The 23717-nt window shown below is 39.2% G+C and overlaps 2 protein-coding genes across 6 annotated transcripts in view; one reads left to right on the top strand and one right to left on the bottom strand.

Annotated features, from left to right (window-relative positions):
* Positions 1-23717, bottom strand: part of LOC128384133 (H-2 class II histocompatibility antigen, A-F beta chain-like) — a 226345-nt gene that overhangs the window by 14132 nt on the left and 188496 nt on the right. Inside the window, exon 7 of one of the 5 annotated variants that reach the window (XM_053343717.1) lies at positions 2753-2785. The exons of 1 other annotated variant lie outside the window; for it this stretch is intronic. The gene's annotated coding sequence lies outside the window, so the exon portion shown is untranslated. Of the gene's footprint in view, positions 1-2752; positions 2786-3767; positions 3787-23717 lie in introns of those variants that run through there. 3 more of the 5 variants (XM_053343721.1, XM_053343720.1, XM_053343716.1) reach the window with 3 other exon arrangements.
* On the top strand, positions 1291-22117 carry LOC128383690 (SLA class II histocompatibility antigen, DQ haplotype D alpha chain-like). Its single transcript, XM_053343275.1, has 6 exons — positions 1291-1441; positions 10170-10415; positions 12400-12684; positions 13076-13195; positions 15910-16194; positions 21936-22117. Exons 1-6 carry the CDS (start codon positions 1354-1356, stop codon positions 22055-22057), a joined length of 1146 nt encoding a protein of 381 aa, XP_053199250.1. The 5' UTR covers positions 1291-1353; the 3' UTR covers positions 22058-22117.

The raw sequence follows: 23717 nt of genomic DNA, 5'->3' as shown, positions 1-23717 counted from the left end.
TCCTCCACCAGCTCCTGGTTTGTGGTCTCCTCCCAAGGCACGGTCAGTCCTCCACCAGCTCCTGGTGTTTGGTCTCCTCCCAAGGCACTGTCCTCCACCAGCTCCTGGTGCTTGGTCTCCTCCCAAGGCACGGTCAGTCCTCCACCAGCTCCTGGTGCTTGGTCTCCTCCCAAGGCACGGTCAGTCCTCCACCAGCTCCTGGTGTTTGGTCTCCTCCCAAGGCACGGTCAGTCCTCCACCAGCTCCTGGTGTGTGGTCTCCTCCCAAGGCACGGTCAGTCCTCCACCAGCTCCTGGTGTTTGGTCTCCTCCCAAGGCACGGTCAGTCCTCCACCAGCTCCTGGTGTTTGGTCTCCTCCCAAGGCACGGTCAGTCCTCCACCAGCTCCTGGTGTTTGGTCTCCTCCCAAGGCACGGTCAGCTCCATCAGGAGGAGCTGCTGGTTGTTTCTGACACCAGGACGATATCGGGTCGCCGTGTTGTCTGGATGTTGAGTGGTGGAGTTTTTAGTTGCCTCTCAAGGTGAACTGACCCAGTCTGGTGCTGTGGAAGTCCAGCTGAACAGCTCTTGGGTGGTTTCCTTCTCCCTCCCTGATGAAAGTGATGGTTCTTGCTGTGGTGGGGGTATGTTGGTTCTCATAGACCCCCTTACTGATTGAGGACTAGGTCATGCCTCCAACGATAGCGTCCCTCTGCCAATGCTTTGGGGCAGCTGCTCAGGATGTGTCCTCGGGAGGGGGCATGTGGGAGTGTCTATAGGTTCAATGGGCTGGGGAGGAAGTCGTAGACCCTTTGGATCAAGACCCTGATCCTGGGGTGTTGTTTTGGTCTGCTGTTGAGCTCCGATTTTAAACATTTTAAACATTTTAAACATTTTAAATCATTAAAACTCATCAAACTTCCTCCAGGCTGCTCTGAAATGAAGCAGAAACATGTGGAAGCTGTTTGTCTGAAGAACTCTGACAGTAAACATCTGGACTTTTATATTTAATATTTTTACATTACTGCAAAAATCAAAGATTAGAGAAAATGTTCAAAAAATGAAAACACAATTGTGTATTAGAACTTAGTTTTTTCTTCTTCCCTCATCTAATTGAATCTTGAATGTTTGAGGATAAAAAGTCTTGGTGCTGTTCAGATATTCAGGTGATGATCAGCTCAGACCAACATTTATTCTCCTCTCAGACTTTTGTTACTGAGTCTACCTGGACACTGATGACATCACGGGATCTCTGCTCTGTGATTGGCTGAGCTGTGTGTAAGAGCTCAGCTGCTGCTGACTGTCAGTCAGAGTGTTTCAGAGTCAGTCAGAGTGTTTCAGAGTCTGTCAGAGTGTTTCAGAGTCAGTCAGAGTGATGATGAAGACGATGATGAAGTTGATGAAGATGTCGGAGCTGCTCCTCATCCTCTCCTGTGTCCTCTGTGTCTCCTTCTGTGAAGACGGTAAGTGTTTGACTCTTTAAACTCAATACACTGAGAGAGAGAGAGAGAAAACCTGAAAAGTTTGGTTTAGAACCTGCTCTATGTGTTAAGTGCCTTGAGATAACTTTGTTGTGATTTGGCGCTATACAAATAAAGATTGATTGATTGATTGAGAGAGAGAGAGAGAGAGAGACAGACAGAGAGAGATAGAGAGACAGAGAGAGACAGAGAGACAGAGAGAGAGAGAGACAGACAGAGAGAGACACAGAGAGAGAGAGAGAGAGAGAGAGAGCGAGAGAGAGAGAGAGACAGAGAGAGAGAGACAGAGACAGAGAGAGAGAGACAGAGAGAGAGAGACAGAGAGAGACAGAGACAGAGAGAGAGAGAGAGAGAGAGAGAGAGAGAGAGTGTGGGGGGGGGGGAGTTTTAGTTGAATTTATCTCTCTTCTTGTTTTAATGAAATCTTTCACAATAAGTTTTTGGAATATTCCGGGTTTGTACTCTAGTACTTTTGGTCTTAAGACCACAGACATGGATTTCCTAAATAACATAAGAGATATTAATATTTAGATTTGAATAGAAACATGGTGTCAGTCTGATGCAGTTACTGAGTGTCAGGGTTAGTCTCAGGCTACAGTGAGATCATAGTGCCTTCAGTGCACCGTGGTAGAGACTCAGGAGGAATGATCTGATCTCAGCAAACACATCACAGCTGGAAAACTAAACAAAACACACATCTGACTCAAAATGAATAAACACATAGGCATTTGTGAGCTAGATTTATATCTGTGTGCAATATACACCCCTCCATCAGAGTCCCCATACCATGAAGAAGAGTTCTACAACTCTCTCTACACAGAGAGATGTCATTTTCAAGCCCAAGGCAAAATACTTCTGTGTGGAGACTTTAATGCACGGACAGGTTCAGAACCCGACTGTATTGACCACACAGGAGATAAACACATATTCACACAGTCACTTCTGACCCCCCCCCCCCCCCCACGGACAGGTTCAGAACCCGACTGTATTGACCACACAGTCACTTCTGACCCCCCCCCCCCCCCCCCCCCCCCCCTCACCCGTAGTCATGAGAAACAACCCTGACATCTCTGCAGAGCCTCAGGCCTGTATATATTAAGTGGAAGGATCAGAGGGGACAGTTTGGGGCGCTTCACCTACTGCTCAGCTCTTGGGAGAAGTGTAGTTGATTATGGCATCTCAGACATGGACCTGTCTTCATTTAGTGCTTTCACTGTCAGAACACAAACCCCCCTTTCAGATCACAGCCAGGTTAACATTTACCTGAGAAAACACACTAGAGATACGGTCTGGAACCAGAACCAGAACCAGAACCAGGAGCTGGACCTGGACCAGAGATACGGTTAAACAGCCCAATAAGCTGTACGACTTAAATCAACCATACAGATGGGCTCCGAACAGTGCTGAACAATTCATACACATTTTACATTCAAATGAAATAAAAGAGGACATTAACTCATTCAATAATTCCCACTACCAAAATAACTCTGATGGTGTTAATAAAGCAACAAAAGATATGAACCATATCTTCCAAAAAGCTGCATTAAATGCAAAGCTTGGGAAAACAAAGAAACCATGGAAACGGTTTGACAGTGAATGTAAAGAAATAAGAAAACACTTAAGACAATTATCAAACCAGAAACACAGACACCAACATGAGCCAACACTACAACATGAATACTGTGAAACTCTAAAACAGTACAAACACACCATTAGACAAAAGAAACTTCACCACACCAATAAAACACTTGAGGAGATTGAAGAAGCAGCAGATCAGGGTCAGTTCATGATGAACAGTCTGAAACTGTAAAGCCACAACAACTAGCAATACAACATGGAGACATCTGGAGAAACTATTTAATGACCTTTATAAAAATATCTCACCTGAAGATCTGAATCTAAATCAATAGAAATTAAAACAAAGCTAGACAACCTTGAATCAGCTATCAAGAATAACCAAAATCCATTAGACTACCTGATTACACACAAAGAGTTAACAGGACCAGGACCAATCATCCATCAGACTACCTGATTACACACAAAGAGTTAACAGGACCAGGACCAATCATCCATCAGACTACCTGATTACACACAAAGAGTTAACAGGACCAGGACCAATCATCCATCAGACTACCTGATTACACACAAAGAGTTAACAGACAAACTGAAAACTCTTAAATCAAAAAAAGCTTGTGGCACAGATTGTATTAAAAATGAAATACTGAAGAACATCACCCCCGAATTACAAACTGCAGTTGTTAAACTGTTCAACATGGTTCTGACCACTGGCTGCTTTCCTGATGTCTGGAACCAGAACCAGAACCAGGGGCTGATGCACCCCAATCTATAATAATGGAAATAAATTAGACCCTAATAACTACAGAGGGATCTGTGTGAGCAGCAACCTTGGGAAAATATTCTGTAGTATCCTGAATTCCAGGATCCTCCTAACCTCTGATCATATAAACACCTTACACACCTTCATTAATAACCTGATCATATAAACACCTTACACACCTTCATTAATAACCTGATCATATAAACACCTTACACACCTTCATTAATAACCTCTGATCATATAAACACCTTACACACCTTCATTAATAACCTCTGATCATATAAACACCTTACACACCTTCATTAATAACCTCTGATCATATAAACACCTTACACACCTTCATTAATAACCTGATCATATAAACACCTTACACACCTTCATTAATAACCTGATCATATAAACACCTTACACACCTTCATTAATAACCTGATCATATAAACACCTTACACACCTTCATTAATAACCTCTGATCATATAAACACCTTACACACCTTCATTAATAACCTGATCATATAAACACCTTACACACCTTCATTAATAACCTGATCATATAAACACCTTACACACCTTCATTAATAACCTCTGATCATATAAACACCTTACACACCTTCATTAATAACCTGATCATATAAACACCTTACACACCTTCATTAATAACCTGATCATATAAACACCTTACACACCTTCATTAATAACCTGATCATATAAACACCTTACACACCTTCATTAATAACCTGATCATATAAACACCTTACACACCTTCATTAATAACCTGATCATATAAACACCTTACACACCTTCATTAATAACCTGATCATATAAACACCTTACACACCTTCATTAATAACCTGATCATATAAACACCTTACACACCTTCATTAATAACCTGATCATATAAACACCTTACACACCTTCATTAATAACCTGATCATATAAACACCTTACACACCTTCATTAATAACCTGATCATATAAACACCTTACACACCTTCATTAATAACCTGATCATATAAACACCTTACACACCTTCATTAATAACCTCTGATCATATAAACACCTTACACACCTTCATTAATAACCTGATCATATAAACACCTTACACACCTTCATTAATAACCTGATCATATAAACACCTTACACACCTTCATTAATAACCTGATCATATAAACACCTTACACACCTTCATTAATAACCTGATCATATAAACACCTTACACACCTTCATTAATAACCTGATCATATAAACACCTTACACACCTTCATTAATAACCTGATCATATAAACACCTTACACACCTTCATTAATAACCTGATCATATAAACACCTTACACACCTTCATTAATAACCTCTGATCATATAAACACCTTACACACCTTCATTAATAACCTGATCATATAAACACCTTACACACCTTCATTAATAACCTGATCATATAAACACCTTACACACCTTCATTAATAACCTGATCATATAAACACCTTACACACCTTCATTAATAACCTCTGATCATATAAACACCTTACACACCTTCATTAATAACCTCTGATCATATAAACACCTTACACACCTTCATTAATAACCTGATCATATAAACACCTTACACACCTTCATTAATAACCTCTGATCATATAAACACCTTACACACCTTCATTAATAACCTGATCATATAAACACCTTACACACCTTCATTAATAACCTCTGATCATATAAACACCTTACACACCTTCATTAATAACCTGATCATATAAACACCTTACACACCTTCATTAATAACCTGATCATATAAACACCTTACACACCTTCATTAATAACCTGATCATATAAACACCTTACACACCTTCATTAATAACCTGATCATATAAACACCTTACACACCTTCATTAATAACCTCTGATCATATAAACACCTTACACACCTTCATTAATAACCTCTGATCATATAAACACCTTACACACCTTCATTAATAACCTGATCATATAAACACCTTACACACCTTCATTAATAACCTGATCATATAAACACCTTACACACCTTCATTAATAACCTCTGATCATATAAACACCTTACACACCTTCATTAATAACCTCTGATCATATAAACACCTTACACACCTTCATTAATAACCTGATCATATAAACACCTTACACACCTTCATTAATAACCTGATCATATAAACACCTTACACACCTTCATTAATAACCTCTGATCATATAAACACCTTACACACCTTCATTAATAACCTCTGATCATATAAACACCTTACACACCTTCATTAATAACCTCTGATCATATAAACACCTTACACACCTTCATTAATAACCTGATCATATAAACACCTTACACACCTTCATTAATAACCTCTGATCATATAAACACCTTACACACCTTCATTAATAACCTGATCATATAAACACCTTACACACCTTCATTAATAACCTGATCATATAAACACCTTACACACCTTCATTAATAACCTCTGATCATATAAACACCTTACACACCTTCATTAATAACCTCTGATCATATAAACACCTTACACACCTTCATTAATAACCTGATCATATAAACACCTTACACACCTTCATTAATAACCTCTGATCATATAAACACCTTACACACCTTCATTAATAACCTGATCATATAAACACCTTACACACCTTCATTAATAACCTCTGATCATATAAACACCTTACACACCTTCATTAATAACCTGATCATATAAACACCTTACACACCTTCATTAATAACCTGATCATATAAACACCTTACACACCTTCATTAATAACCTGATCATATAAACACCTTACACACCTTCATTAATAACCTGATCATATAAACACCTTACACACCTTCATTAATAACCTGATCATATAAACACCTTACACACCTTCATTAATAACCTCTGATCATATGAACACCTTACACACCTTCATTAATAACCTGATCATATAAACACCTTACACACCTTCATTAATAACCTGATCATATAAACACCTTACACACCTTCATTAATAACCTGATCATATAAACACCTTACACACCTTCATTAATAACCTCTGATCATATAAACACCTTACACACCTTCATTAATAACCTCTGATCATATAAACACCTTACACACCTTCATTAATAACCTGATCATATAAACACCTTACACACCTTCATTAATAACCTGATCATATAAACACCTTACACACCTTCATTAATAACCTCTGATCATATAAACACCTTACACACCTTCATTAATAACCTGATCATATAAACACCTTACACACCTTCATTAATAACCTCTGATCATATAAACACCTTACACACCTTCATTAATAACCTCTGATCATATAAACACCTTACACACCTTCATTAATAACCTGATCATATAAACACCTTACACACCTTCATTAATAACCTGATCATATAAACACCTTACACACCTTCATTAATAACCTCTGATCATATAAACACCTTACACACCTTCATTAATAACCTGATCATATAAACACCTTACACACCTTCATTAATAACCTGATCATATAAACACCTTACACACCTTCATTAATAACCTCTGATCATATAAACACCTTACACACCTTCATTAATAACCTGATCATATAAACACCTTACACACCTTCATTAATAACCTGATCATATAAACACCTTACACACCTTCATTAATAACCTGATCATATAAACACCTTACACACCTTCATTAATAACCTGATCATATAAACACCTTACACACCTTCATTAATAACCTCTGATCATATAAACACCTTACACACCTTCATTAATAACCTGATCATATAAACACCTTACACACCTTCATTAATAACCTGATCATATAAACACCTTACACACCTTCATTAATAACCTCTGATCATATAAACACCTTACACACCTTCATTAATAACCTGATCATATAAACACCTTACACACCTTCATTAATAACCTCTGATCATATAAACACCTTACACACCTTCATTAATAACCTGATCATATAAACACCTTACACACCTTCATTAATAACCTCTGATCATATAAACACCTTACACACCTTCATTAATAACCTCTGATCATATAAACACCTTACACACCTTCATTAATAACCTCTGATCATATAAACACCTTACACACCTTCATTAATAACCTGATCATATAAACACCTTACACACCTTCATTAATAACCTGATCATATAAACACCTTACACACCTTCATTAATAACCTGATCATATAAACACCTTACACACCTTCATTAATAACCTGATCATATAAACACCTTACACACCTTCATTAATAACCTCTGATCATATAAACACCTTACACACCTTCATTAATAACCTGATCATATAAACACCTTACACACCTTCATTAATAACCTGATCATATAAACACCTTACACACCTTCATTAATAACCTCTGATCATATAAACACCTTACACACCTTCATTAATAACCTCTGATCATATAAACACCTTACACACCTTCATTAATAACCTGATCATATAAACACCTTACACACCTTCATTAATAAGCCTTTTCTTCTAAATCCTTCAAAGTGGACTAGGTGGTAAAACATATGATCTAATTAAATATACAAACACAACAAATATGCTGTGATTCAAAACCAAAGGACAGAATATTTTACTCAAGGTGTAAAACAAGGATGCTGTCTAAGTCCCACATTATTCAATCTGTACATAAATGAACTGGCAGACCAGTTGGACCGCTCAGCAGCTCCAGGCCTCACACTCTTTGACACGGACATTAGATACCTGCTCTATGCAGATGACCTGATCCTGTTGTCCCCAACCAGTGATGGTCTTCAACATAACCTGACCATCCTGGAACAATACTGCCAGAGCTGGGCCTTGGATGTTAACTTCAAGAAAACCCAAATCATGATCTTTCAAAAAAAACCCAGATGTCTTGAAAACAAATACCATTTTACTCTAAACACAAAACATTATACTTACCTTGGTCTGACCATATCTGCATCAGGAAGTTTCAATATGGCAGTAAATGCACTCAAAGACACGCAGGGCAATGTATGCATTAAAAACCAAACTATTCAATATTAACATTCCAGTTAGAATATGGACAAAAATATTTGATTATGTAATTTTGCCAATAGCTTTGTATGGAAGTGAGGTCTGGGGTCCACTCAGTAGACTGGAGTAGGGCTCAGAAGTGAGGTCTGGGGTCCACTCAGTAAACTGGAGTAGGGCTCATGGGATAAACACCCAATAGAGGCCGTCCACACTGAATTCTGCAGAAGAATCCTAAATGTTCAGAGGAAAACCCCAAATAACGCCTGTCGAGCAGAACTGGGACGTTTCCCATTACTGCTGAACATACAGAAACGGGCAATGACATTCTGGACACACCTAAGTACAAGTCCAAAAGACACACTTCCATTTAAAAGACTAAAAACACAAGAGCTGAACCCTGAAAACAGCCCCCCCACTCAGCTGATAGTGAAGCTAACTAATCAGACTCCAAAACAACACAACACAATAAAACACATTATCAATCAATCAAAAGATCTATATTTACAACATTGGGAAAATGAAACAAAAACTCAAAATAGACTAAATAGTTATTTAACTCTGAACAGAGAATATAAATTGGCTGAATATCTCCTCTCTGTCAGAGACACGAAGCACAGACGGATCCTGACCAGATACAGGCTCAGTGATTACCATCTAGCAGTAGAAACAGAAGACACAGACAGACATGGCTGCCCAGAGAGGAGCGTATCTGTGCTCACTGCTCCACAGGAGAGATAGAGACAGAGATACACTTCCTCCTCTACTGTGACAAATATTCTTTGTTAAGAGACACCCACTTCAGGGAAATAGTTAAAAAGGTGAGAAAGTTTCACACGTTAACCCCCGAAGGAAAAGTATGGGTTCTGCTAGGTGAAGGGACAGCAGCTCCTCTGCCTGTCACAGCCTGAGGGACTCACTATAATATCTAAAAACACATCCAATTATATCTAATTGTATTATCCTGAATGAATATGAACTGTATTATAATATGTATGTAAATATTTTGTAAAATGCTTTGGCAACAACATATCTCTGTTCATGCCAATAAAGCGGACAGAGAGAGAGAGACAGAGAGAGAGACAAAGAGAGAGAGAGACAGAGAGAGAGAGAGAGAGAGAGAGAGAGAGAGAGAGAGAGAGAGAGAGAGAGAGAGAGAGAGAGACAGAGAGAGACACAGAGAGAGACACAGAGAGAGACAGAGAGAGAGACAGAGAGAGAGAGAGAGAGACAGAGACAGAGAGAGAGAGACAGACAGAGAGAGACAGACAGAGAGAGAGAGACAGACAGAGAGAGAGAGAGAGGTTAAACATCAGTGTTTGTGTTTTCAGATCATCAGGATCTTAATATCTTCGGATGTTCAGACTCTGATGGAGAGTTCATGTACACACTGGATGGAGAAGAGGTGTACTACGCAGACTTCAACAAAGGGGAAGGAGTTTACCCTCAGCCTCCCTTCATTAATCATATCAGCTATGGGGAAGGAGCTTATGAACAAGCTCTGACTCTGCAACAGATCTGCAAAGCTAACCTGAAGAACAGTCGTATTGGAATGAAGGACATCCCAGTGGAATCTGGTAAATACTAAATCTTTAAAGGAACATACATGTTTTAATATTTAACATTAATATATAATATATGTTTTAATATTTAACATTAATATATAATATATGTTTTAATATTTAACATAAATATATAATATATGTTTTTTATATTTAACATAAATATAATATAACATATAATATAATATATAATAATGTTTCTATCACTGCAGTTCATGTGTAACAGTAACTGCTGACACATATACATATTGACTAATCATCAGACAGGATTAAACATGAAGATTCTGTTTGATCTGTTTTTATTCTAAACATTATGAAAAGTCTGAATGTTAATTAATAAACTCTACTTTTACTTTTACTGTTGGTCTAATAGTTAAATGCTTGTTAAGAATGTAGAGATGCAGTGATAAAATAATACAGTGAATTAATATACATACAATTACAATTGATTCCAACTATAGGGGAATCACACTCCTCAGCCTCCCTGGTAAGGTCTATTCGGGGGTGCTGGAGAGGAGGGTCCGTTGGATAGTCGAACCTCGGATTCAGGAAGAGCAGTGTGGTTTTCGTCCAGGCCGTGGAACAGTGGACCAGCTCTACACCCTCTGCAGGATCCTTGAGGGTGCATGGGAGTTTGCCCAACCAGTCCACATGTGTTTTGTGGACTTGGAGAAGGCATTCGACCGTGTCCCTCGGGGAGTCCTGTGGGGGGTTCTCCGGGAGTACGGGGTACCGGACCCCCTGATACGGGCCGTCCGTTCCCTGTATGACCGGTGTCAGAGCTTGGTCCACATTGCCGGTAATAAGTGGGACTTGTTTCCGGTGAGGGTTGGACTCCGCCAGGGCTGCCCTTTGTCACTGATCCTGTTCATAATCTTTATGGACAGGATTTCTAGGTGCAGCCAGGGTGTGGAGGGGGTCCGGTTTGGTGACCTCAGGATTGGGTCACTGCTTTTTGCAGATGATGTGGTCCTGTTGGCTTCATCAGACCGTGACCTCCAACTCTCACTGGATCGGTTCACAGCCGAGTGTGAAGCGGCCGGGATGAGAATCAGCACCTCCAAATCCGAGTCCGTGGTCCTCAACCGGAAAAGGGTGGAGTGCACTCTTCGGGTCGGGGATGAGATCCTGCCCCAAGTGGAGGAGTTCAAGTACCTCGGGGTCTTGTTCACAGTGAGGGAAGGATGGAGCGTGAGACCGACAGGCGGATCGGTGCGCCGTCTGCAGTAATGCGGACTCTGCACAGATCCGTCGTGGTGAAGAGAGAGCTGAGCCGAAAGGCAAAGCTCTGGATTTACCAGTCGGTCTTGGTTCCTACCCTCACCTCTGGTCATGAGCTTTGGGTTCCTACCCTCACCTCTGGTCATGAGCTTTAGGTCGTGACCCAAAGAACAAGATGGCGGGTACAAGCGGCCGAAATGAGCTTCCTCCGTAGGCTGGCTGGGCTCTCCCTTAGAGATAGGGTGAGAAGCTCAGTTATCCGGAGGGAGCTCGGAGTAGACCCGCTGCTCCTCCGCGTTGAGAGGAGCCAGATGAGGAGGCTCGGGCATCTAGTCAGGATGCCTCCCGGACGCCTCCCTGGTGAGGTGTTCAGGGCCCGTCCCACCGGTAGGAGACCCCGGGGAAGACCCAGGACACGCTGGAGAGACTATGTCTCTCGGCTGGCCTGGGAACGCCTCGGGGTCCCCCGGGAAGAGCTGGACGAAGTGGCTGGGGAGAGGGAAGTCTGGACTTCCTGCTTAGGCTGCTGCCCCCGCGACCCGACCAGGATAAGCGGAAGAAGATGGATGGATGGATGGAATATGCATACATATATCATATGTAATAATATAGAGATATGAGATAAGCAGGTGTAAAGTACTATATGGATGTATTTATATGCATTTACATAAAGTTAACACAGATGTATAAATACATTCATGATTATTATAATTAATTATAACAAACTGGAAGAAAACTTCTATTTAAAACCTGACTGATAATAACTGTGTGTGTTCAGATCCTCCTTCCGGTCACACCCTCTACTCCACAGACGAGGTGGAGCTCGGAGTCCAGAACACACTGATCTGTCATGTGACCGGTTTCTATCCTGCTCCTGTTAAAGTCGAGTGGACCAAGAACGGAAAGACCGTGACCGAAGGAACCAGCATCAATGTTCCTTACCCCAACAAAGACCGTTCCTTCAGCCAGTCCTCCAGACTGGTGTTCACCCCACAGCAGGGAGACATGTACAGCTGTTCAGTGTCACACCCATCACTGAGCAAACCACTGACCAGGATCTGGGGTGAGAAAGTCTTTACATCTGTCTCCAGATGTGGAGGTGTTCATGTTTCTGTCTCCAGATGTGGAGGTGTTAATGTTTCTGTCTCCAGATGTGGAGGTGTTAATGTTCCTGTCTCCAGATGTGGAGGTGTTAATGTTTCTGTCTCCAGATGTGGAGGTGTTAATGTTTCTGTCTCCAGATGTGGAGATGTTAATGTTTCTGTCTCCAGATGTGGAGGTGTTAATGTTTCTGTGTGTTTTCTCTCTCCAGATGTGGAGGTGTTAATGTTTCTGTCTCCAGATGTGGAGGTGTTAATGTTTCTGTGTGTTTTCTGTCTCCAGATGTGGAGGTGTTAATGTTTCTGTCTCCAGATGTGGAGGTGTTAATGTTTCTGTGTGTTTTCTGTCTCCAGATGTGGAGGTGCAGCAGCCAGGTGTTGGACCTGCAGTGTTTTGTGGACTGGGTCTGACTATCGGTCTGCTCGGTGTGGCAGCTGGAACCTTCTTCCTCATCAAAGGAAATGAGTGCAGCTGATTGGCTGTGGCTGATGATGTTAATAATTAATGAGTATAAACTAATCAGTTATTGGTAGAAGTTAAACAGCTTCTATCACTGTATGTGTGCAGTTTGATATTTTAATCACTGATTTCATGCTTCATTTAATCACCTGGAATAATATATATAATAAATACCTGTCATCTGATGTCTCTGTTCTTTCACTCTGAAATTATAATGGATTTAACTCTCGAACCCTTTAAACAGTGAGTTTAGCTTCTTTAACTCTCTAACTCTGTTTAAACAGTGATTTTAGCTTCTTTAACTCTCTAACCCTTTAAACAGTGATTTTAGCTTCTTTAACTCTAACTCTGTTTAAACAGTGATTTTAGCTTCTTTAACTCTAACTCTGTTTAAACAGTGATTTTAGCTTCTTTAACTCTCTAACTCTGTTTAAACAGTGATTTTAGCTTCTTTAACTCTCTAACTCTGTTTAAACAGTGGTTTTAGCTTCTTTAACTCTAACTCTGTTTAAACAGTGGTTTTAGCTTCTTTAACTCTAACTCTGTTTAAACAGTGATTTTAGCTTCTTTAACTCTAACCCTGTTTAAACAGTGGTTTTAGCTTCTTTAACTCTCTAACTCTGTTTAAACAGTGATTTTAGCTTCTTTAACTCTAACTCTGTTTAAACAGTGATTTTAGCTTCTTTAACTCTAACTCTGTTTAAACAGTGGTTTTAGCTTCTTTAACTCTAACTCTGTTTAAACAGTGGTTTTATCTGCAGCTTGTTCAGTCAGGTTTGTGTGGAGGGAAAATGTTTGTATCACTTTATAATCTGAGATAAATAAATAAAGATGATTTAACACAACAGATGTGTGATCTATGCTGCCTTCAAGTGCTGTGGGAAATTACAAATGATCCTCAGACGCCTTAAATTGATAGTTTGTGTCTCCACATGTTCACTGTGCTAGTCTATTGTATTCTATTATATTGTATTGTATTAAATTATATTATATTATATTGCATTGTATTATATTAAATTATATTATATTATATTATATTATATTATATTGTATTATATTATATTATAGCTTTTTATTCATGTTACAAACACATGAATAAAAATCTGCTCAGAGACATATGAATCATTCCTGCTGACAATGCATCACATGAAAATGATGTAAAATATAAAAGTTTAAAATGTCTCTGACAGACAGACTCTCCCTTATGTTTATTTGATCCATAATAACAGTTAATGGGGAAATACAAAATCTTTCTAATAAAAGAAGAAAGTTGTTTTTTTTTTAAACTGATTTTTAACTAGATGATGAATCAGAAAACAAAATATAACACTTTATTGTGAAATCTGTCTCCACTTCCTGTCAAACTGCAGTGATCAGATCAGTGTGATCAGCTGCAGCTAAACTCTAACCCAATCAGCTGCTCTGTGTTCTAGTGTTGTTGAGTTTTCATATTTTTAGGAAATAAAACCAGTTATGAAGTTATTAGAAGGTTCTGAGGAGTAAATAAGAAGAAAGGTTTATTACAGTTTAACAGTAAAACTAAACAGATGTTACAGTTATAAAGATAAGATAAGATATTTATATTATTTGAGCTCTTTCTATTCTGATGAAAAACAATAAAGAGTCTCTAAAGTGAGTTTCCTTTAGTTCTTGTATTTTAATGTTCCTGGTTCTTGTACCCAGCTGGTTAAATGAGTGTTTATTCTTATCTGGGAACTCTGTGAATCCAGATGTGAAGGAGTGAATCTGCTGCAGCTGCTTCATCACTTCATTTAACTTTAATGTAAATATATTTTTTGTTTACAGTGTTCTATCTTAACATTAATTATTCTGTTTTAACTTCATTCACATCTCTCATTCATCATGAAAATAAAATCATTTTACAAAATTGAGAAAATGAATTAAACTGTAAATATGTTTAACTTTCCTTTTATCATAAATTAATGAACATATAAAACACATTAATTTATTTTCTACACCATACATGATGTGAGCATCAGGCTAGCAGATAGCTACATCATTAGCATTAGGTCTTGGTTCCTACCCTCACCTCTGGTCATGAGCTTTGGGTCGTGACCCAAAGAACAAGATGGCAGGTACAAGCGGCTGAAATGAGCTTCCTCCGTAGGCTGGCTGGGCTCTCCCTTAGAGATGGGGTTAGGGTCCGTAGACTGGCTGGGCTCTCCCTTAGAGATAGGGTGAGAAGCTCAGTTATCCGGGAGGAGCTCGGAGTAGACCCGCTGCTCCTCCGCGTTGAGAGGAGCCAGATGAGGAGGCTCGGGCATCTAGTCAGGATGCCTCCCGGACGCCTCCCTGGTGAGGTGTTCAGGGCCCGTCCCACCGGTAGGAGACCCCGGGGAAGACCCAGGACACGCTGGAGAGACTATGTCTCTCGGCTGGCCTGGGAACGCCTCAGGGTCCCCCGGGAAGAGCTGGACGAAGTGGCTGGGGAGAGGGAAGTCTGGACTTCCTGCTTAGGCTGCTGCCCCCGCGACCCGACCAGGATAAGCGGAAGAAGATGGATGGATGGATGGAATATGCATACATATATCATATGTAATAATATAGAGATATGAGATAAGCAGGTGTAAAGTACTATATGGATGTATTTATATGCATTTACATAAAGTTAACACAGATGTATAAATACATTCATGATTATTATAATTAAAACAAACTGGAAGAAAACTTCTATTTAAAACCTGACTGATAATAACTGTGTGTTCAGATCCTCCTTCCGGTCACACCCTCTACTCCAGAGACGAGGTGGAGCTCGGAGTCCAGAACACACTGATCTGTCATGTGACCGGTTTCTTTCCTGCTCCTGTTAAAGTCTACTGGACCAAGAACGGAAAGACCGTGACCGAAGGAACCAGCATCAATATTCCTTACCCCAACAAAGACCGTTCCTTCAGCCAGTCCTCCAGACTGGTGTTCACCCCACAGCAGGGAGACATGTACAGCTGTTCAGTGTCACACCCATCACTGAGCCAACCACTGACCAGGATCTGGGGTGAGACAGTCTTTACATCTGTCTCCAGATGTGGAGGTGTTCATGTTTCTGTCTCCAGATGTGGAGGTGTTAATGTTTCTGTCTCCAGATGTGGAGGTGTTAATGTTCCTGTCTCCAGATGTGGAGGTGTTAATGTTTCTGTCTCCAGATGTGGAGGTGTTAATGTTTCTGTCTCCAAATGTGGAGGTGTTAATGTTCCTGTCTCCAGATGTGGAGGTGTTTATGTTTCTGTCTCCAGATGTGGAGGTGTTAATGTTTCTGTCTCCAGATGTGGAGGTGTTAATGTTTCTGTCTCCAGATGTGGAGGTGTTAATGTTTCTGTCTCCAGATGTGGAGGTGTTAATGTTTCTGTGTTTTCTGTCTCCAGATGTGGAGGTGTTAATGTTTCTGTCTCCAGATGTGGAGGTGTTAATGTTTCTGTCTCCAGATGTGGAGGTGTTAATGTTTCTGTGTGTTTTCTGTCTCCAGATGTGGAGGTGTTAATGTTTCTGTCTCCAGATGTGGAGGTGTTAATGTTTCTGTCTCCAGATGTGGAGGTGTTAATGTTTCTGTGTTTTCTGTCTCCAGATGTGGAGGTGTTAATGTTTCTGTCTCCAGATGTGGAGGTGTTAATGTTTCTGTCTCCAGATGTGGAGGTGTTAATGTTTCTGTGTGTTTTCTGTCTCCAGATGTGGAGGTGTTAATGTTTCTGTCTCCAGATGTGGAGGTGTTAATGTTTCTGTCTCCAGATGTGGAGGTGTTAATGTTTCTGTCTCCAGATGTGGAGGTGTTAATGTTTCTGTCTCCAGATGTGGAGGTGTTAATGTTTCTGTCTCCAGATGTGGAGATGTTAATGTTTCTGTCTCCAGATGTGGAGGTGTTAATGTTTGTCTCCAGATGTGGAGGTGTTAATGTTTCTGTCTCCAGATGTGGAGATGTTAATGTTTCTGTCTCCAGATGTGGAGGTGTTAATGTTTGTCTCCAGATGTGGAGGTGTTAATGTTTCTGTCTCCAGATGTGGAGGTGTTAATGTTTCTGTCTCCAGATGTGGAGGTGTTAATGTTTCTGTGTGTTTTCTCTCTCCAGATGTGGAGGTGTTAATGTTTCTGTCTCCAGATGTGGAGATGTTAATGTTTCTGTCTCCAGATGTGGAGGTGTTAATGTTTGTCTCCAGATGTGGAGGTGTTAATGTTTCTGTCTCCAGATGTGGAGGTGTTAATGTTTCTGTCTCCAGATGTGGAGGTGTTAATGTTTCTGTCTCCAGATGTGGAGGTGTTAATGTTTCTGTCTCCAGATGTGGACGTGTTAATGTGTCTGTGTGTTTTCTGTCTCCAGGTGTGGAGGTGTTCATGTTTCTGTCTCCAGATGTGGACGTGTTAATGTGTCTGTGTGTTTTCTGTCTCCAGATGTGGAGGTGTTAATGTTTCTGTGTGTTTTCTGTCTCCAGATGTGGAGGTGCAGCAGCCAGGTGTTGGACCTGCAGTGTTTTGTGGACTGGGTCTGACTATCGGTCTGCTCGGTGTGGCAGCTGGAACCTTCTTCCTCATCAAAGGAAACGAGTGCAGCTGATTGGCTGTGGCTGATGGTGTTAATAATTAATGAGTATAAACTAATCAGTTATTGGTAGAAGTTAAACAGCTTCTATCACTGTATGTGTGCAGTTTGATATTTTAATCACTGATTTCATGCTTCATTTAATCACCTGGAATAATATATATAATAAATACCTGTCATCTGATGTCTCTGTTCTTTTACTCTGTAATTATAATGGATTTAACTCTCTAACCCTGTTTAAACAGTGATTTTAGCTTCTTTAACTCTCTAACCCTCTTTAAACAGTGATTTTAGCTTCTTTAACTCTCTAACTCTGTTTAAACAGTGATTTTAGCTTCTTTAACTCTAACTCTGTTTAAACAGTGATTTTAGCTTCTTTAACTCTCTAACTCTGTTTAAACAGTGATTTTAGCTTCTTTAACTCTAACTCTGTTTAAACAGTGATTTTAGCTTCTTTAACTCTAACTCTGTTTAAACAGTGATTTTAGCTTCTTTAACTCTAACCCTGTTTAAACAGTGATTTTAGCTTCTTTAACTCTAACTCTGTTTAAACAGTGATTTTAGCTTCTTTAACTCTAACTCTGTTTAAACAGTGGTTTTAGCTTCTTTAACTCTAACTCTGTTTAAACAGTGATTTTAGCTTCTTTAACTCTAACTCTGTTTAAACAGTGATTTTAGCTTCTTTAACTCTAACTCTGTTTAAACAGTGGTTTTAGCTTCTTTAACTCTAACTCTGTTTAAACAGTGATTTTAGCTTCTTTAACTCTAACTCTGTTTAAACAGTGATTTTAGCTTCTTTAACTCTAACTCTGTTTAAACAGTGATTTTAGCTTCTTTAACTCTAACTCTGTTTAAACAGTGATTTTAGCTTCTTTAACTCTAACTCTGTTTAAACAGTGGTTTTATCTTCTTTAACTCTCTAACTCTGTTTAAACAGTGGTTTTATCTGCAGCTTGTTCAGTCAGGTTTGTGTGGAGGGAAAATGTTTGTATCACTTTATAATCTGAGATAAATAAATAAAGATGATTTAACACAACAGATGTGTGATCTATGCTGCCTTCAAGTGCTGTGGGAAATTACAAATGATCCTCAGACGCCTTAAATTGATAGTTTGTGTCTCCACATGTTCACTGTGCTAGTCTATTGTATTCTATTATATTGTATTGTATTAAATTATATTATATTATATTGCATTGTATTATATTAAATTATATTATATTATATTATATTATATTGTATTGTATTATATTATATTATATTGTATTGTATTATATTATATTATAGCTTTTTATTCATGTGACAAACACATGAATAAAAATCTGCTCAGAGACATATGAATCATTCCTGCTGACAATGCATCACATGAAAATGATGTAAAATATAAAAGTTTAAAATGTCTCTGACAGACAGACTCTCCCTTATGTTTATTTGATCCATAATAACAGTTAATGGGGAAAATACAGAACATTCCACTTTATTGTGAAATCTGTCTCCACTTCCTGTCAAACTGCAGTGATGTATCAGATCAGTGTGATCAGCTGCAGCTAAACTCTAACCCAATCAGCTGCTCTGTGTTCTACTGTTGTTGAGTTTTCATATTTTTAGGAAATAAAACCAGTTATGAAGTTATTAGAAGGTTCTGAGGAGTAAATAGGAAGAAAGGTTTATTACAGTTTAACAGTAAAACTAAACAGATGTTACAGTTATAAAGATAAGATAAGATATTTATATTATTTGAGCTCTTTCTATTCTGATGAAAAACAATAAAGAGTCTCTAAAGTGAGTTTCCTTTAGTTCTTGTATTTTAATGTTCCTGGTTCTTGTACCCAGCTGGTTAAATGAGTGTTTATTCTTATCTGGGAACTCTGTGAATCCAGATGTGAAGGAGTGAATCTGCTGCAGCTGCTTCATCACTTCATTTAACTTTAATGTAAATATATTTTTTGTTTACAGTGTTCTATCTTAACATTAATTATTCTGTTTTAACTTCATTCACATCTCTCATTCATCATGAAAATAAAATCATTTTACAAAATTGAGAAAATGAATTAAACTGTAAATATGTTTAACTTTCCTTTTATCATAAATTAATGAACATATAAAACACATTAATTTATTTTCTACACCATACATGATGTGAGCATCAGGCTAGCAGATAGCTACATCATTAGCATTAGGTCTTGGTTCCTACCCTCACCTCTGGTCATGAGCTTTGGGTCGTGACCCAAAGAACAAGATGGCAGGTACAAGCGGCTGAAATGAGCTTCCTCCGTAGGCTGGCTGGGCTCTCCCTTAGAGATGGGGTTAGGGTCCGTAGACTGGCTGGGCTCTCCCTTAGAGATAGGGTGAGAAGCTCAGTTATCCGGGAGGAGCTCGGAGTAGACCCGCTGCTCCTCCGCGTTGAGAGGAGCCAGATGAGGAGGCTCGGGCATCTAGTCAGGATGCCTCCCGGACGCCTCCCTGGTGAGGTGTTCAGGGCCCGTCCCACCGGTAGGAGACCCCGGGGAAGACCCAGGACACGCTGGAGAGACTATGTCTCTCGGCTGGCCTGGGAACGCCTCAGGGTCCCCCGGGAAGAGCTGGACGAAGTGGCTGGGGAGAGGGAAGTCTGGACTTCCTGCTTAGGCTGCTGCCCCCGCGACCCGACCAGGATAAGCGGAAGAAGATGGATGGATGGATGGAATATGCATACATATATCATATGTAATAATATAGAGATATGAGATAAGCAGGTGTAAAGTACTATATGGATGTATTTATATGCATTTACATAAAGTTAACACAGATGTATAAATACATTCATGATTATTATAATTAAAACAAACTGGAAGAAAACTTCTATTTAAAACCTGACTGATAATAACTGTGTGTTCAGATCCTCCTTCCGGTCACACCCTCTACTCCAGAGACGAGGTGGAGCTCGGAGTCCAGAACACACTGATCTGTCATGTGACCGGTTTCTATCCTGCTCCTGTTAAAGTCTACTGGACCAAGAACGAAAAGACCGTGACCGAAGGAACCAGCATCAATATTCCTTACCCCAACAAAGACGGTTCCTTCAGACAGTCCTCCAGACTGGTGTTCACCCCACAGCAGGGAGACATGTACAGCTGTTCAGTGTCACACCCAACACTGAGCCAACCACTGACCAGGTTCTGGGGTGAGAAAGTCTTTACATCTGTCTCCAGATGTGGAGGTGTTCATGTTTCTGTCTCCAGATGTGGAGGTGTTAATGTTTCTGTCTCCAGATGTGGAGGTGTTAATGTTCCTGTCTCCAGATGTGGAGGTGTTAATGTTTCTGTCTCCAGATGTGGAGGTGTTAATGTTTCTGTCTCCAGATGTGGAGGTGTTAATGTTTCTGTCTCCAGATGTGGAGGTGTTAATGTTTCTGTCTCCAGATGTGGAGGTGTTAATGTTTCTGTCTCCAGATGTGGAGGTGTTAATGTTTCTGTGTTTTCTGTCTCCAGATGTGGAGGTGTTAATGTTTCTGTCTCCAGATGTGGAGGTGTTAATGTTTCTGTCTCCAGATGTGGAGGTGTTAATGTTTCTGTCTCCAGATGTGGAGGTGTTAATGTTTCTGTCTCCAGATGTGGAGATGTTAATGTTTCTGTCTCCAGATGTGGAGGTGTTAATGTTTCTGTGTGTTTTCTCTCTCCAGATGTGGAGGTGTTAATGTTTCTGTCTCCAGATGTGGAGGTGTTAATGTTTCTGTCTCCAGATGTGGAGATGTTAATGTTTCTGTCTCCAGATGTGGAGGTGTTAATGTTTGTCTCCAGATGTGGAGGTGTTAATGTTTCTGTCTCCAGATGTGGAGGTGTTAATGTTTCTGTCTCCAGATGTGGAGGTGTTAATGTTTCTGTGTGTTTTCTCTCTCCAGATGTGGAGATGTTAATGTTTCTGTCTCCAGATGTGGAGGTGTTAATGTTTGTCTCCAGATGTGGAGGTGTTAATGTTTCTGTCTCCAGATGTGGAGGTGTTAATGTTTCTGTCTCCAGATGTGGACGTGTTAATGTGTCTGTGTGTTTTCTGTCTCCAGGTGTGGAGGTGTTCATGTTTCTGTCTCCAGATGTGGAGGTGTTAATGTTTCTGTCTCCAGGTGTGGAGGTGTTCATGTTTCTGTCTCCAGATGTGGAGGTGTTAATGTCTCTGTCTGTTTTCTGTCTCCAGATGTGGAGGTGTTAATGTTTCTGTGTGTTTTCTGTCTCCAGATGTGGAGGTGCAGCAGCCAGGTGTTGGACCTGCAGTGTTTTGTGGACTGGGTGTGACTATCGGTCTGCTCGGTGTGGCAGCTGGAACCTTCTTCCTCATCAAAGGAAACGAGTGCAGCTGATTGGCTGTGGCTGATGGTGTTAATAATTAATGAGTATAAACTAATCAGTTATTGGTAGAAGTTAAACAGCTTCTATCACTGTATGTGTGCAGTTTGATATTTTAATCACTGATTTCATGCTTCATTTAATCACCTGGAATAATATATATAATAAATACCTGTCATCTGATGTCTCTGTTCTTTTACTCTGTAATTATAATGGATTTAACTCTCTAACCCTCTTTAAACAGTGATTTTAGCTTCTTTAACTCTCTAACTCTGTTTAAACAGTGATTTTAGCTTCTTTAACTCTAACTCTGTTTAAACAGTGATTTTAGCTTCTTTAACTCTAACTCTGTTTAAACAGTGATTTTAGCTTCTTTAACTCTCTAACTCTGTTTAAACAGTGATTTTAGCTTCTTTAACTCTAACTCTGTTTAAACAGTGGTTTTAGCTTCTTTAACTCTCTAACTCTGTTTAAACAGTGATTTTAGCTTCTTTAACTCTAACTCTGTTTAAACAGTGATTTTAGCTTCTTTAACTCTAACTCTGTTTAAACAGTGATTTTAGCTTCTTTAACTCTAACCCTGTTTAAACAGTGATTTTATCTGCAGCTTGTTCAGTCAGGTTTGTGTGGAGGGAAAATGTTTGTATCACTTTATAATCTGAGATAAATAAATAAAGATGATTTAACACAACAGATGTGTGATCTATGCTGCCTTCAAGTGCTGTGGGAAATTACAAATGATCCTCAGACGCCTTAAATTGATAGTTTGTGTCTCCACATGTTCACTGTGCTAGTCTATTGTATTCTATTATATTGTATTGTATTAAATTATATTATATTATATTGCATTGTATTATATTAAATTATATTATATTATATTATATTATATTGTATTGTATTATATTATATTATATTGTATTGTATTATATTATATTATAGCTTTTTATTCATGTGACAAACACATGAATAAAAAGCTGCTCAGAGACATATGAATCATTCCTGCTGACAATGCATCACATGAAAATGATGTAAAATATAAAAGTTTAAAATGTCTCTGACAGACAGACTCTCCCTTATGTTTATTTGATCCATAATAACAGTTAATGGGGAAAATACAGAACATTCCACTTTATTGTGAAATCTGTCTCCACTTCCTGTCAAACTGCAGTGATCAGATCAGTGTGATCAGCTGCAGCTAAACTCTAACCCAATCAGCTGCTCTGTGTTCTACTGTTGTTGAGTTTTCATATTTTTAGGAAATAAAACCAGTTATGAAGTTATTAGAAGGTTCTGAGGAGTAAATAGGAAGAAAGGTGTATTACAGTTTAACAGTAAAACTAAACAGCTGTACAGTTATAAAGATAAGATAAGATATTTATATTATTTGAGCTCTTTCTATTCTGATGAAAAACAATAAAGAGTCTCTAAAGTGAGTTTCCTTTAGTTCTTCTTGTATTTGAATGTTCCTGGTTCTTGTACCCAGCTGGTTAAATGAGTGTTTATTCTTATCTGGGAACTCTGTGAATCCAGATGTGAAGGAGTGAATCTGCTGCAGCTGCTTCATCACTTCATTTAACTTTAATGTAAATATATTTTTTGTTTACAGTGTTCTATCTTAACATTAATTATTCTGTTTTAACTTCATTCACATCTCTCATTCATCATGAAAATAAA

This window comes from Scomber japonicus, chromosome 22 (genome assembly GCF_027409825.1).
Source record: "Scomber japonicus isolate fScoJap1 chromosome 22, fScoJap1.pri, whole genome shotgun sequence".
In the NCBI taxonomy this organism is placed as follows: Eukaryota; Metazoa; Chordata; class Actinopteri; order Scombriformes; family Scombridae; genus Scomber; species Scomber japonicus.
Note: the sequence above shows the minus strand (reverse complement) of the source record. Positions and strands in the feature narration are given on the sequence as shown.

Bases quoted from the DNA above. Each gene is read 5' to 3' on its own strand.
- LOC128383690 (XM_053343275.1), top strand. From the start codon at position 1,354: ATGATGAAGACGATGATGAAGTTGATGAAGATGTCGGAGCTGCTCCTC. The intron at 1,442-10,169 runs GTAAGTGTTTGA...TTGTGTTTTCAG, and splicing joins TGTCTCCTTCTGTGAAGACG to ATCATCAGGATCTTAATATC. The intron at 13,196-15,909 runs GATTGGCTGTGG...CTGTGTGTTCAG, and splicing joins CAAAGGAAATGAGTGCAGCT to ATCCTCCTTCCGGTCACACC.